The 16,668-nt window shown below is 49.5% G+C and overlaps 1 protein-coding gene across 12 annotated transcripts in view; it reads left to right on the plus strand.

The window, feature by feature from the left end:
* Positions 1-16,554, plus strand: part of LOC149332392 (uncharacterized) — a 372,379-nt gene extending 355,825 nt beyond the window's left edge. For all 12 annotated transcript variants that reach the window (XM_089557313.1, XM_089557304.1, XM_089557316.1 and 9 more), the window contains 2 exons: positions 586-644; positions 14,430-16,554. In XM_089557313.1, coding sequence (XP_089413439.1) covers positions 586-644; positions 14,430-14,679 — 309 coding nt within the window. In that variant the 3' untranslated portion in view covers positions 14,680-16,554. The remainder of the gene's footprint in view (positions 1-585; positions 645-14,429) is intronic.
* Positions 16,555-16,668: the final 114 nt, after the last annotated feature.

Here is a 16,668-nt window from a genome sequence, read left to right on the forward strand (position 1 = left end):
GCTCGACCCGCCAGCATCACCACCCAGCGAACATATCCCACCCATCCATGATCCCAGCTGAGCATCATTTTGGATGCTGATATGCTTGATCCCCCCCCCCCTTTTTTTTCTCTCCGCTTTCAGTGCCGTTTTCTTTGCTTGTGTCCGTGTGGTTTCCTTTTTCCAATGCGCCTAAACTGCGCGCTTGTCTTGTGCCGTTCACTGTTTGTGCAATGAAGCCTCTCACAGGCGACAGTGCCACATGTGATGGGTGTGAAAGGATGCGGGAGGCCCTTAAGATTTTCTAGCAGTTCTGCTTCGATGCTCCTGACAGTATGCACACTTTAAAGCATTGACAAAAACGTGAAACACAGTCATTTCCACGCTGCCCCCCTCTTAAAACTGGGCAACCATTGCCTAGTCTTTCGCCAAATTCACTGTGCTGCGAGCAAATCTTGAGTTTTTTCAGGGTCATTCGAACTTTCGGATAATTCAAACATTTTTTCTGGTCCTTTGAAGTTCGAATTAATGAGCTTTCGCTCTATCTTGTAAAGAGCAAATGTTAGAGCTGCTGAGTAAAAAGCTTTGTATTATTTTCTTTTCCAGCATGATGGAAGTTTCGAAGAAGAGATATTTCCATCCACAATGGAAGCTCAACAGTCAAGGTAGGCTGCACGTTGCATTTCTTTTAGCAAGACTTTTGAAGTGGGGCAACCACTGCTTTATTTTTGTAAAACACATATAGGCGCGGACAAAAGTAAATGGAGCGCGCAACTGTCTTCGAATATTTTTCACGCGTCACCTAATTGAAATTTCCAGCAGTGGTGCGCGCATGCTGGTAGCGAAGGTTGGTTGGCTTTCTTGTAGACAAACAACGCTTCTTCATTTCCAATGGAGAAAGCGTGGTTGCACTTCGAATGCAATAGCGTGCTCCGTTTACTTACGGCCGCGCCTGTACCTCTGTGACCTTGAATCAGTGCCATTTAAATGCAAGTTCAAAGTGCAGTGGCCATTTTTACTGCGAGATCAGTAGTAGACAAGCAGTTTTGATTTTTAGAAGAGAGTAGTCAAACCTCGATATAGCAAACACGGATATTACGAATTATTGACTATATTGAACACTTCGTACATATTTTTGACAAATGCATGCAATTTCTACTTTATATATCCAACACGGTTGGCCATGAAACGGGTATATCAATTTCCCGAGTGTAGTGTCAAACTGTGCCTGTTCGAATGGCAAGCGGCAGGCTTCGCCGCACTGCTCAAGTGAGTGGTGGTGATGCGGCAAACGTTCGCGCCAAGGTTTCCACTTTCATCTTGCACTCGCCAACAGCACCTTGTAGGGTTTCAGTCCGGCAGTCAACACGCGTTCACATCTCTGCCATCCGTTGACGGCGCCATGGAAGCAGCACCGGTGGTTGTAAACTTGCAGTAACCATCCTGCACTCATGTCGGCTGTCGCAGAGGTGGTGAAACGGCGATAGCTTTCGCTCTAACATACCGCTTTCCACACGACACGACTATGATGCAGAGAAGCCACAGTAGCCAGCACTTAAAGGTGCACTGAAGAGGAATCTGAACTCGTCTTTTTGCCATGGGAACTCAACCTGCACGTTCCCAGCATTCTTAGAAACTCCGATTTATTGCTCTGTGCGGCCGATTTCCCTAATTAAATTGGATTAACGTCCGGCTTCCGCTTTTTTTTTTTAATTCCCTGCATACAGTGGGAGGAGTTGACCAACGCATGGAGTGCCTTTCAGGAAGTCGCGTGACGACTTTGCTTTCATTTTTATTTTGTTTCTTTTAGGTTTCCGTAAATAAATAGGTGTAGTCACTACATAGCTGCAAATTAGGCCCACGGAAATAAAAATATGCGTGGACTCTTTGCTTTCGCCGATCACTACATATCACTCTGCCAATGGCAAAGCGGCAAGCTACCACGGGACTGGGTTGAAGGTTGGTCAACTCCTCCCACCATTTGCGGGGAATTAAAAAAAAAGGTGGGAGCCCGATGTTAATCCAATTTAAATTAAGGGAATCGGCCGCACAGGGCAATAATTCGAAGTTTCCAAGAACGCTCGGAACATGTAGATCGAGTTCCAGTGGTAAAAACATGAGTTCAGATTCCCCTTCAGTGCACCTTTAACCTGCACTTGTGGTGCTGTGCGGGGGAGCTAGCCTAACTGGTGCTCAGTTTTTTGTGGTCTTCGAAACGCTGCCAAAACCTAGGAAAACATCTTTCCGTTTCTCTGGTAACGATCACCAGAATTGCTGTCCCTTCAGTGACTAAACTGTGCTGCTGCTGCGCGCGTTTCTGATGAAATTTTATATTATGAATTTTGGCTGGCTATGGCGAAGTTATATACGACTTTTTACTTGTTCGCTGTACCGACGTTTCACTGTAGCTACACCATCTTCATACGAAATCTTTGCCGTCTACATTAATATACTTGAAGGAGACCTCAGAACTGAGCTTTGAAACACAAATTTATAACGTAGAAGGCGCTGGGACCACACAGTGCAGCCTTTGCCTAGGTTAGCAGGTTCTAGCCATATGGTTGATCACGTCACTTCCCCATGCATTTGTAGTTAATGGTCAGCAGCTTCAAGACCTAACTTTTTGACAAAGGGGGGTATAATTTATTGAACGGCCTTATCTATCCTAATGACAGGCCATCTGCATGTACCTTTACTGTGACAAAGTATTCGAATACTTAGCATAGTTCTTGTTTGCCAACCCTAAAGGTATCCATAATATTGTTCTTAGAAATACCACATGTTTTAAGTATGAGTTAAGTATTAGTAATATTTTGAACGGTGCTGACTAGAGGCCACTGTTTGTCTTTTTGTCCAAGCACGAGTTTTACAGCTGGAATTTCTTGCAGTTTTCAGACAAGATTTGCTGCCACTTAAAAGTGCACTAAAGATGAATCTGAACTCGCCTTTTTACTGCAGGAACTCGATCTACACGTTCCAAGCTTGCTTAGAAACTTCGAATTATTGTCCTCTGCGGCTGATTTCCCTAATTTAAATCGAATTAAACATCCCGGCTCTAGCCTTTTTATGAACTCACCGCCATGTGACTGCCTTTCAGGCAGTCACATGGCGGCTTCGCTTTCGATTTTATTTTTTAGCTTTCCGTGAATAAATAGGTCCAGTCATAGGCAACATAGCTGCAAATGAGGCCCACAGAAATAAAAATATGCATGGGCTGTTTGCTTTCGCCGATCACTACGTATCACTCCGCCGATGGCAGAGTGGCAAGCCGACACGGCACTGGCTTAAAGATTGGTTGACTCCTCCAACCGTCAGCTGTGAGTTAAAATAAAAAAGCGGGAGCCGGGACGTCTAATCCGATTTAAATTATGGAAATTGGCCGAACAGGACAATAACTCGAAGTTTCTAAGGATGCTCGGAACGTGTAGGTCGATTTCCCGCGGTAAAAAGACGAGTTCAGATTCCTCTTTAGTGCACCTTTCAGTCATCTTTCCAGAAGTCAGAGAGATAGTGAAAGGATTTTAAAATAAACTGACTTTCGCTCACAAAACTTAACGACTCGGCATTCCAGAAGTCAAGGAGACAGTGAAAAGATTTCAAATGAAACTCTTTATAGGGCTGACTTGCGCCCACTAAGATCTTAACAACTCCGAGGTGCGGATAGCAGCAAACCTACTCGGCGGTCGTCGAAGAACAGAATCACCGCTGTTCTCGGCCGCAATTTAAAGCTGTGAAAAGAACTTTCGAGATAAGGCGCCAAAAGTAACTACGACAATCTGGAACGACGTGTAAGCTGTTAGACGTGGCTGCGAGCGTTTGAGATAAACCTGGTCGCATCTCGCGTCATAAAGTGATAAAGCCGCGTGCCGCTGGCCTTGAACGTGTGCAAACAAACAGCTTACACAAAGCTTCGCGGCAAATATGAGCACAACGCATTTTTCAAAATGCATTAGCAGAACGGGGGTAGTCGGTGGGGTTCTTCAGACCTCAAGTCCGCCCTGGGGCGAACGCGCGTTACATCAGTACAGGCCGAGCGCGCAGTATCGACGTATCTTACGGCGATAGCTGTTGATGCCTCGTTTCCCGAGATCGCTGCGTTGTCCTGGCGGCGTGCGTAGGGATAAGGAAGGGAAAGGGAAAGCGCGCGGAGGGAAGAGATAGCGAGGGGTGCTGGGAGGCGGCGCCTGCTGATTGGCGCCAGCAGAATGTGTCGCCTCCTCGCCATTGCTCTGTGGAGGGAATATGCGCTTCAAGGAGCGCCGCCCTCAAGCTCGATCCCCTTAGTCGTCTTCTTCGGAGCGTGCTGTTGGTGTGCGGTGCTAAAAAGAATAAACCCTTTGAGCAATATACGCTAAACCCCAGCGATCGAGTGACGCTCAGTGTCTCAGACGCCGTTCGGATTCCGGGCGCTCCTGACAAGCTTTGCTGCCTATGCCACGAAGTTTCTGCACTGCGTGCCGTCGAAGCTGTCCCTGAAGTTCGCATTGCAGGTGGCAAACGTCCCGTGAAGTTTTCTTTTTGTTGTTTCTTTTTTAAAATTAAGGAGTTCATCGTCTTCGTGCTTGCCGCGCCCGTGTGTTGAAAAAGAGGGTTCGGCGCGAGCGGGCCGGTGTGCGCATGGGCGGCTCCCAGCAAACCAAAAACCTCTGAGACGTCTAGCTAGACGTCTCTGAGAGGTTTTTTTGGTTTGCTGGACTAGACGTAGCGGGCAGGAGATTGCGCATGCGCAAACCGTCGCGCCATTGCAAAACAAAAAAAAAAGCATGCTGCAGGCGTCCAAACCTCACGCCCATGCGATCGCTTTGTGTCAACTGCCCCCCTCCCGTTGCTAGAAAAAAAAATAACGGAGCAATATACGAGGGAAGAACTTTGATGAGAGGGCGGAAACGGGACACTCATAGTGGAGGGCCGACGGTGCGTGTCTACCGGTGTCGCGCGGCCGCCCTTTTCTTTGTGTTGACCGTCCCGAGAATGCGGATGCCGGCCATCCGCTGTTGCTGCTATCCGCGACCTAGGGGGAAAAGAAAAAAATAATAAATGCGCACTCACGTACGCGCGCAAGGACCGCGGCTGCTTCTTTTTCACATCGGATATGCACTGTGCCACTGACACCCGTACGGCCACGCTTTGGTGCTCCGCGCCTTCGACATTGTAGGCCTAAACTGCGTGGTGGGATACTCGGAAATCGAACCCGATCTAGAAATGACCGGCTTAGTGTGCGGTCGCAACGCGAATATTCATATAGTCTGGCGCGCAAAGGCTTCCGGCGTTGCATGCAACTTCTGCAAGCATTCCGGTAAACAGGTGCGTTTTGTGCACGTGCTCATTACACGTCGCCCGTCGCTGCTCAATGATGCGAACTGTACCCCCTTCGTAGTACACGCGTTCCACTTGCTGCGTGTTAGCTTAATTTAGCCTCTTGCGTTGTAGCCACGTGGCACATGCAGCGGATTGTGCGATACTACCAGTGCTGTGAACACCGAGGACAACACCTTCCAACTTTTGTTCGTGGTAAAAAATTGGTTCTGTTGTTTCTTCTGGCGAAATTGGTGTTCGTCCGCCAGCAAAGGGCGCCTTTGTTACGGAGAAAATCGCATAAATTTCGAAAAATTTCCCGCTACTCGTGCCGTCAAGACCTAAGAAGGATTCGGTGATCGCCGATGGGGAAGTGAATGGCGGTGTTGTCCTGTATACCTCAAGTTATCCTCGCCAAAAAACTGTTTTGACACTCCGCAGTTTGCTCGCGAAAAACGACCGGTTGCAGCGACACCTCTGCTTCGGTATTCGATAATTACTAGCTTAAAAACATTCCGGTTTGAGTGCAGGTAGCGATTTTGTCTTTAGAACACGGTAATCTACTGATACAAGTCAACTTCAGTTTGTCGTTAGTGTCCCGGTTATGGTCGATCGAGGTTGTGGGGTTTTAAATTGGGGAGATAAATACGTTCTCCTCGTTTAACTGCGGCTGACACCGTTCAAAACCGCCGGACCCCACCCCGTGGTTGTGTACGCTATACCGAGCGCACGCCGACCACGGCGGGCCATGCTCTTAGGGAAACAAAGGGACGACTCTCTGGCTGACACAAAGAAGGCATTTATTACTACAACAACAATAACGCCAGCTAGCAACAAAATACGCTGAGGGATCGAGGACGTCCGACTCCCTAGCACGGTTACGAGCGAATGTTCGCCCACGCCAGGGCAAGGGGGAAACTCCGAGGCCGGACGGGACGAGCTGGCGGGAGCATCTTCCCGCCACGAGGCCGCCCACCGGCGAAGAGCAGAGCGTCGCACGTGAACGTCCGCGCGCTTCCCAGGTCCCAAGCCGAAGAGGTCCATCACCCCGCGCGCGCTCAGCAAACGCCATCCGTGGCGCTCGTGTCGCTGCGACTCCGGCGCCCTTCCTTGTTAGTTAAAGTAACTAACATGGATATGGAGGATGCATTGCGGGGAAGCGAACCACAGGGGACGAATAAAGTGTGTCCCCACAAGGTACGAGCGTCAGCGTGCTGTCATTATCGCCCTCTCGGTGTGATTGGTTTACTTTGGGGGAACCAAGATGTGAAATGCTGTGATCCACGCTAAGGCGCATTCACCTACGTCACAACACCGCCATTTTGTCACGCTAACGGGTGCATATATAGCGGCCTAGGCTCTGTGCCTAGTTGAACGCCATGCCTGGTCGCGCGGTTTCCGCAAAATTCGAGTACTGCGCATGGGCGTCCGGAGGGGGGAGCAAGGGGAGGCGGCTGCACCCCCCTGGAAAATCACTCACTCGAACCGTGAGTGATGACCGCACGCCAGGGTCGGTGGTGCGCTCAGCCAAAAGGGTAAAAGCAGCCCCGCTTCCACGCTTTGGGTCACATCTGCAAAATGCCGTGTCCGGGCGCGCGTCGTTCCGCCGTTTTCAAACCACGCCACCGTCAGCTCTGCTGAAGTTCGACCTGTTGCAGACATGCAGCGGCACCGGCGAGCATGTGTTTCGAGCCGTCTTGAGACGGGTGTCTGTTTCTTTGATGTCTAGAGAGATAGCGACACGGAGGCAGACAGTGCACAGGGCACAGGTCGCTCGCTGTAATCAGGATACGTTCGTACGCCGGCCACCGAAGAATTCTTGAGGAGGGAAGGACAAATCAGCCGTGTCCACCGGTCCACCCCCGCTTTGTCGGGCTGCTCAGGGGCAAGCGGGCGACGAGGTGGCGCCGCCGCCGCTCGCTGTCTCCTCCGATCCACGGGAGAGCGCAGTTCTGTAGAAGTGCCGCTTTCAGAACCTTCGGCAAAGGAGATTAGCTGCTTTTGTTCACGGCGACGCAGTCTCCAGAGGCGCCCCCACACCAGCGTTCCTTGCGTCTTCTCCGAAAACCACCGCCTTTGGTCAACGCAGCCCGATGGCGCCTGCCTGGCTCGCCTGTCACCTCTGGCTGGGCCTCAAATCACAACAGCGCCCATGTACTGTGCGTGTCAGTGCATGGTAAAGAGACCCAGGTGGTCGACATTATCCGAAACTCTGTACTCCGTCCCTCATAGCCTGAGTCGTTTTGGGGCTCTGAACCCTATAAAAGCACAAAAACAAATTTTCCGACCGAAGTGGCGAGTGTCCCTTCCCCTCGGAAGTCGCGCGGCGTTCCCCAAAAGGCGCGCCTCTGTGTTTGTGCTTCGGTGTTTTTAGTGGCGGGTTGTCAACGAAGGTGAGAACAACCAAGACAGCGGACGAGAAAACGACGAGCGGCGAGCAGTGTGTCTTCGGTTGCTCGACTGTGCGGATGCGCGAGCAAGATGGAGCGAGGTGTATGAAGCTGCGAGCGTGCATTTATCTTGTAAATAAGTTTTCGTTGTAAATATAGTCATCATTTGTTTTCAACGTACTCGTTCAACCATTTTTCCAATCAAGAGTGTGCACTGAGAGCGTGTAATGAAGCACAGAAATGAATTTATCACCCGTGTAATTACACAATTCGCCCTGAAAAATCCGACGCGCCTACAGTTGCTGTTCAAGGAAGACTGACTGAGTGACTGTAGTTGCGTGTTTGTGAACATATTGTGCTGTGTGCTGGTCATCGATTCGGGTGAGTCGAGAACCCGTATAGTATCTTTGCATTTTTTATTAATTTTAATTGTTTCTTTGTTGATAAACTCCAATATATCTCTCCTAGCCGCGCTTTAATTTGCTGTTTGTAATTTTCTTTCATGTGTGTATTTTACTTATTTTTATTTATATATAAATAAATAAATTTACTCCGCAAATAGTGAATTTTCGCTACGAATATACCCCCCCTCCCCCCTCCGGCGCCAACAACCAATGCCCCCCCCCCCTCAAAAAATTCTGCGGACGCCCTTGGTACTGCGTAATCGTTCGCAAACACTGGCCACCTTCAGTCAAAGAAGTCCAAGATCTTGAAGCGACGAACTTTTGAAGATCTCCCAATGCGCGCTTGAATGAGCCCAAGCGTGACCGGGCAAATTCTCCGGCAGCTGTTGTGGTGGAAACGGCACCAACCAAGCATGTCACTCTCTCTGCCGCTACGTGGCGCTCATATGCGATGTCGGTGACGTCACGCGAATATGCGCGGTGACGCAACGGCCACGTTTCTGTGGAGGCGAAGCGCAAGAAAGCTCGTGTGCGCGAAGATTTCGAAGAAAAATCCCAAGAAACCGCGCAATTAATTCGGAGCCTTCCATCGCGGCATGACTCGTGGCCACTCTATCTCGTCCTCGTGAAACATTCGCTATTTAAGTATGGTCTCGCATTCGTCGCGACAGGAACGATTGTAGTCGCTACTGGTGAGGCGTATAGCTGGCGGGAATGCGCGAAAACCTGCACGACGATTGTTGTTGAAACAAACCTCGGGCGTGAATTTCGTATCAGTCGCTAAGGCGAAAAGTAGATTAAGGCTGCATTCGCTGCATCATTTCCAACGGCGTCTTCGAACATGGAACCGACTCGGAAGCGCGCGCCGCGATTGTCACAGAGACGAAAGTTTCCAACTTGCGGACCGGTTGTTTGGCTCTGTTGCTCGCCCGAATCGATGCGCAACCAATCACGAATCCTCGGTTATATGACGTAACGGGAGCTATTCAAGTGCTTGCATCCGTTCTTCTCGGAGCGGCGGCTTTCTTTGGCGTCGTCGGCAATCTTCGAGAAAGTTCCACGGATGAGCACGTCCGGTTTGGAGACAGAGGTGACAGGTAGACTAACTTTGAAAGTGTGCGCGATAGGTACAGAAGTTCAGGTTGCATCGAAACAGCTGGCCACCAACTTTCAAAGACGGAAAGGATACGAGAATCCACGTTATCTGCAGTTAGCTGATCGTCATGCTGGGCAGGGTCGTAAAGATGGAAACTTCCGATACGGGGCTCTGTGAAATAGAGTAGGGTGATAAGACGAAAGAAAAAAAGAAGACAGGCAGACAGGAGGAGAGAACGCAGGTGAACAGAAGAAAAAAAAAGATAATTTAATTTGTAAGCGTTTTCTTATAGCTGCTCTTTTCTCGCAGTCTGCGTGCGCCATTTCTCTTCCACCCTGTATGCACGTACTCCCGTCCCTGATAATTCCTAGCCTCTCAAACCGCTGTATTCCTGTTCTCGTCCGTGGCGACATGGATTGCCTTTGCATTCCGTTCACACCCACGCTTTAATCCGAATATTTTACCCAGCAAACCAAAAACCTCGAGGTCATTTTGTCCGCACGATTACGTCGTTCTATGAAGAGGAATGTGCGATAAAATGTTGCCTTGGGAAAAAATTTGGTTGTTGAGGTATAATTAGTTAATTAAACGCGAAAAAAAACGCACTTAGACGTCAAAATAGTCATGGGCATCGATATAGTACATGGACGTCAGAACAGCCACGGACGTCGATATAGTAGGCGGACGTTTTGCTTTTGCATTGCTCCAATGCGGGTCGCCGCAGAAAGTTTTTTGTGATCCACCTGTGTAGCTGTTCCTGTCATTTTTTCACCCGTAATCACTTCACCAGAAAGGGTCACCAGGTTCATCAATATTTTGTTCGTCTCCTGTGACAAGCCAGAACAATAAGCACAAAATGTGTTATTCGACGGTATATCTTCCCCTGTTCCCCCAGTACTGTCCCTTTTTGTCCATTGCTGTCGTCCATAGCCACCGCGGACAGCCGTCAGCGTTCCCCCGTGTGTCGTGTATCGGTCGTTCCTCATATATACCTGCGTGGCGGCGACGTTTTCCGCTTCGGCGCGGTGTCGGAGAGATTCGTTTCGCGCCTCGCTGTGCCCGCGAGCAGTGGTCCCCGCGTGTGACCGAGGCTGGCAGCAGACCGTCTCGGTTTTCGTGCCTGTTGCACGCAGCGCAGTACACACAGCGGCAACTGTGTTTGGTTTAGGTTTATGGGGGGTTCAACGTCCCGAACCGACTAAGGCTATGAGTGACGTCGTAGTGAAGGGCTCCGGAAGTTTCGACCGCCTGGGGTTCTTTAGTGTGCACACTGACATCGCACAGTACACGGGCCTCTAGAATTTCGTCTCCATCGAAATGCGAGCGCCATATATCCACTGAGCCACCGCGGCGTAGGCAACGTGATGCTGCTGGGGCTGCTATCACAAGTAGACTCAGGATAATCGCTTTATCTGGAACTTTTGCCGCTTTTTAAGTGAGGCTTGTTTACACTCCTTTGTATAACTTTCTTTCCCTTTTTCATTATGCCTAATAGCAAACAGCTCGAATAAAAAAAAAATTAACACGGCTAAGGAGGGTGCATTGCGGGGAAGCGCCCGCAGCACCTGGCGCCGGCACGGTGGAAGCGGCAGTGAAACCGGTTTGCATTAACAGCCCAGAGAGGAGGCGTTTTGACATCTCCCTCTCCCGCAGGACCCCCTCTCCCTATTGTGTCTTTCATTCGCACTTGTCGAAGGCGTGGGTCCGTGACTAGGGCGATCGGCGACGTGATTCTGTAGTGCCAAGCACAGTACCGCAGAACGGATATGCGTGGAAAGCCACAAATACTTAGTAGTGCTAGCAGGAACCCTTCATGCTTGACAAAGAAGCCACTTCTTGCTTGGTTGATCTTATCGACGAGGCACTGGTACATTGAACGTCCTGCTTTGCTTAGTTTATAGCTTGGTTGCCTCGTTGTTAGGATTGCGGTCATCTTGTGAACATTATCAAGAAGTATTTTTCTGGGATTCATCGGTAATTATTATTGCGCGCGCGTATGTGTGTGCGTGTGCACACACACGTCCTGAAGATACGAAAGCAGCTACAGCTTATACGCGCACTTGTCTCCTCAAAAGAAGAAAGATAAAAACTAAGTTGAAGCAGAGCAAGAAAAAAAACTTTATTTGGATTGCCGGCAAAATTTGAGAAACCCGTGTGTTTTAGGACCTTTGTCCCGCAGTTTATTTTTTTTGTGTGTGTGTACAAAATTTGTTTCCAGCGCTTTTTTTTACGTTTAGCGAAATACTTGGCGCTTGTGTTGGGCTACCTTCCCTTTTCTGCGTCGTTGCGTTTTGTGATGGACGACCGAGCATAGCCCGCTCTTCGCATAGCACTCGCGGCTGATGGATCCACTACTGCCCCGCGTTGTTTTTCCCGTGACGCCAAGAAGGTATATTCGCGGACGAGGAATGCGATAAGAGGGGTCCGAAGACACAAACACGGCGGCGGCCGTGTTGCTCGTCTCTCAGTCGAGTGTTTTCCCTCCGTCCCGGAACGACCAGCTCGTTGTGTGGCAGTTCGTTGACTCGCGTTCGCGTGTAGCACACGCCCGCTGAGTGACGAACGTTTTACGATTGATTACGTTACGTTTCTGCGCGCACCTCTTCACCGTTAAATATAGTTGAATCTCGTTATAACGAAGTTGCAGGGGCCCGGCGATTACTTCGTTGTAGCCGTAGCTTCGTTATAGCCTTTTCTTGGCCGAGCTTCCAAAAGGAATTGTCATTTCTTCGTTATATCCATTATTTCGTTATTACGAGGTTCGACTGTATATACAGTCTAGCCCGTTTATAACGAAGCCACTTATAGCGAAATAGCGGTTATAACGAAGGGATTTCAATTTCCCATTCCCATTTTTGCATTTTCAATACATTTTGGGTCCGGGTTTAACGAAGTAAATAAGAGCGCGTCAGCGGATATAACGAAGAGATTTAATACCAACCGAAAAATAATCTGCCAATCAACACATTTTTGCGTCCTTGAGGCGATTTTTTCCGCGAAAATAAGAGCAAAATGCGGCTGACGGCGTCCTTTCGTGGCGTCGTCTGCTCTCCTGCGGAGCGAAAGGTTGCTTCACTGCATCGCATGGCACGCCGTCCTTGAACGGCGTCACGGCGTAGAGCGGTAGAGCACGCCGCGCAGGGGAAAAATGTAAAAAAGAACAGAGACGATTTTTTTTTTTTTTTCGATGACGTCGCAGAGAGCGGCCGTCTTGGCCAATCGCGGTTCTCTATTTCTCCTTGTGCCTGCGGGTCTAAGCCACATGGACTTCGTTTTCGCCGACGAAGACCTTGTTGCCACCGAGTACTTGACGACTGAAGAAGTTGCCGGGAGTGTCATGGAAGAGACCCTGGCGGAGAGCGCCGCCGACAGCGAATGCGACGATGCTAGTTGTGCCCTAAGCCGGTCACCTCCGCAGCGGCCATCGCAGCTGTTGACACGCTACGGATGTACCTCGGGAGTCCGAAGTTCGACCAGATCTTTGGTTCGCAGTTGGATGGTATGGAAGCCGCAATCCTGAAGTCCGCACTCGCGAAACGTGTTCAAGGGACGCTGGACGAGTTCTTTCAGCGGCAGTAAATCGGTATGCCGATGTTTGCATTTTTTTTCGTAGTCCGCATATTACGAAATAGCGGATATAGCGAAGTGATTTCCGATTCCCGCCGACTTCGTTATAACCGGGCTAGACTGTATACTCATTACGCGTCTTCGCGCGGTGCAGCTTTGATTGGAGTTCAGTGGGCTTTCCTTCCAGTGGGCCGCTGAGCGGTAAATGATTTTCGGATTGGAGCGCTAATTGCCCCTTCCGCCCAGTCTCGGACAGCCTGGACCTGGTCGTAGGGTACCCAGGGTTCCCCCTCTGGCACCTTTTATAGTCTCTTCCGCCAGCCCTCTTAACCACCCCTATCTGCATTTTGCGAATTGAGTTTCGATTTTTGCCTGCGGTGTTAAAAACCGTCCTGTTGAAGTACGGAACTGAGGGCTTGGGTCATGGAGCGTAAGAGGACTCCATGATCAAATTAGCGATTTCAACAGTTATTCCTATATTGTACTTAGAAACTACGCGGTATAAATGTATCGACGTGAACGTGTCTATTAGCCGATTATGTTAGGGGAACTGCCCAGAATGGAGTCGATTCTCGTGTGAAGGGAGGCTGCTCAGTACAGCATCCACCCGAGCGCAGTCGCCGTGCGTAATGCACAGTAGGGCTATGCAGCTGTGACGAAAGAAGATCCGTCGCGGCCCGAACCATGCAGGAATTAAGGTTCGTTTAGTGCGAAGGTGTGCTATGGGGATAGCTTTTGTGTGACTACGCATAGGCGGATGTTGATGATATAGTACTTTTTATTTATTTATACTTTTTTCAAACACTCCTGCTGCTAGCTTTTTTTTTTTTTCTCTCGCTCCGAATCGGCAAATGCCCCTCGGAGTAGGATCCATCATCCAGCCAGTGGAATCGGCCTATTATGATGACATCGCGGTCGTTCCTCTTGCAGCTGCTAGCGGCCGTGGCAGGTTGGAGTGCCTTCTTGAGGGGCATTTGCAGGTTCGTTTCAGCTAGGGTTGTGGCTGATGCAGATCGTGCAGATAGCTCTGATAGCGGTTCGGAAGCAGATATATGACATGTTTCTTCCCGTGCCGTTGACGTCTTTTGACATCACAATATACCGTACGGCTCAGTGCGGAAGCCCGTTATGAGACATCTTTAGCATACCGTGTACCGCGTTATCACCCCGAAAAGGCCGATTCACACGACGGTCCGTTCGCCCGCTGCCCGCGCATCACGTGTTCACGCGTCACCACATTGAGAGGCGCGCTGACCAGGCCGCGGGCCGGCAGTGCGCCTCTCAATGTGCTGACGCATGAACACGTAGTGCGCGGGCCGCGGGCGAACGGACCGTCGTTGTGAATCGGCCTTTACCGGCACCTGGAGCCCGCCCACCGCCAGTGAGCGCGCGCTGATTGGCTGAGCGCGCAAATTTGTCCGCACGATTACGTCGTTCTCTGAAGATAGATGCGTGGAAGTGTGATTGTGACAGATAGTGTGTGATAAAATGTTGTCGTGTGAAAATTTTTGGGTTGATGAGGTGTGATTAGTCAATTAAACGCGAAAAAAAAAACACAACGTCAAAATAGCACATGGACGTCAGAACAGCCACGGACGTCGATATAGTATGTGGACGTGTTGCTTTGACGTTGCTCCATTGCTGGTCGTCGCAGTGATCTCAAAGTTGTTGTTTTTTTTTCCTTTGTCATATTTGCAGCGCTGCTGATCGCCTGTTGCTGGCGGCGCCGGAGGACGACGCCTACGCGTCTCCGCGTCCCTGGTCGTCGCTCTTCTGGGGCCGCGTAGCGCGCACCGCCCTGCCCATCCAGCTGCTGCTGCTCGTGCTGCTCGGCGCGGCCAGTCTGCTGCCCATGTCCGAGCAGGACTTCAGCTGCGTGCTCACCAACAACTTCGCCCGCTCGCTGGACCCCATGCTGCGGTACCCGCAGGGTCCGCCGCCCGTCTGAGCGCTGCGCAACAAGGGACCAAGAAGAGAGGAACTGACAGGGCGTGGCGACTTGTCTGTTCCTTCTCCTCCTCGTGCCGTGTTGTCGCACGCTTCAAAGTGCCGGGTGAAATTCCAACTGACTTTATGGACCCTACTCAAAGATGCATCTGTGTCCGCCATGATATCCGCCCACGTATACTACCGCGAGACATCCTCCAAGAGGACATTGCACCCTCACGTGTCGTTTGATGGGCATCCATCCAGAGTCTCTCTCCGGTGTTCGCAGCCTGCACTATAGGTGAAGAGATTGAAATTGCTGGCCCATTGAAAGTTTTATACGTTACGGCAAGACCTTGCCGGACTAGTTTGGTGCACGTACAGCGCATACGTGAGTGTGATGGCGTGTTTCAAAGTTTCTAAAGAAAATTTCGCGAGGCAACAAACAGGCTTTTTCCTAAGCGTTTGTCTTAATTTGACCGTGCATGCAACTGCATCTATGAATATTGCTTTCATTCTTAAGACCCATCTGCCCCAACGTGCAAGTGGGGTATGAGTTCTTCAGCATAAAAAAAAAATTGTGTTCAAAGGCCGGACCTTGGCTGCTATATTTCACAGGCTGTCTACAGGACATCCGTGATGTAATGTATACAGTTGACGTTTTGGCGGAGCGGACTGCATCCGGCAATTTCTTTGAGGCCGGAAAGAAGGAATTGCTGCTTTGTAGTCCGCTCAACCAAGATGGAAACTGGGATTTTTTTTTTTTAGGTGCTAAAATAAACATCTTACGGCGTTAGCGCCACCATCTCCTGAGCATTGCGCGCCAGTACGTCTCCCGTGAATGCTTCTTTTTACTCGACTGCGCGGTGCGTTGTCGGTGGCCGAGATGTTATCACTGGCCGCCCGTTTCGAGCGCCTTCTGATACGCTGTGATACGAGCAAGGATAAAATATATATAACACTTTTAGCGCCCTGGTGTGATAGCGCTGCGGTAGACGGTGCCTTTCAGCGTAGCTTTATATGTGTGGTAGGTCTTTTTTAGATTGCGTTTTGGGTGCTCGCTTCCTTACTTTCTAATCTTAGTCAAAGTGCTGTGCCCATAATTTCGTACACATTACGTTAGTGACTGTTACCATTTATCTTATAGCAGTTTCCGCCTCTTTTTTTTATCTTACAAAGCGGTTTGGCGCTTAAAAGAATCGACTGCAGCTATGAATGGTGTCCCATGACTCGTCTGTTTGCTCTAACGGCTTGCTTTTTATCTCGTTGGTTATACTGTGTTCACTTTTATTTTTGGTGTGAACCCATTTGTGTCGCAGGGTAACTATAGTTTATTTTCATTTGTTATCCAATTTTTTTTGTGAGAGCTCTTTGTATAACTGCTTCGGCTCACAAAATCCAGGAGTGGACTTGGTCAGTAGTGCATTTTATTGCGCTAGCGATAAGAAATTGAGTGCCACGTGGTATGCAACCGATAGGATGTTATGTACTTATATACCCAAGCGTGTGTATAGCCTTCGATAATGTTCTCGAGAAATAGTTTGCTGTGTATGTATATGCAAGTCACCTCTGTTAGACGATCGTTGCATTAAGGGCAGAGCCCATATGTGCGGCATAGCAGGTGGGAATAAAAGGTTTTTTTTTCTACGTGTTTGTACCATCCTAGTTGGCTTGTTCTGTAAACTGTGACGAAGAATTTTAGGACAAAATGTTTCGTTTCTATTTCCATTGTTTTGCATGTCGTGAGTAGTTTTCTTGTTCCATTATTGTGAAAGAGTGTTACACGCAGGTTGCAGGTGAAGCAAAAGTGCTAGGTGTTTCCTCCTCCCTCTGGTGCTTGTTGAGCGTTGTTGAAAGTGTCTACAGAGAGCATAATAAAAAATGTTTGTGCCTTTCATGTTGTGCTTTGACATCAATGAAATCAGAATACAACGCCGCCCTGGATTTTAGCGTGGCTGGGCGGTGCGATACCAGAGTAGAACTGTATTTTATGACACTTAGGGTATAAGAA

This window comes from Amblyomma mixtum, chromosome 8 (assembly GCF_055824585.1).
Source record: "Amblyomma mixtum isolate Tamu chromosome 8, ASM5582458v1, whole genome shotgun sequence".
Lineage (NCBI taxonomy): Eukaryota > Metazoa > Arthropoda > Arachnida > Ixodida > Ixodidae > Amblyomma > Amblyomma mixtum.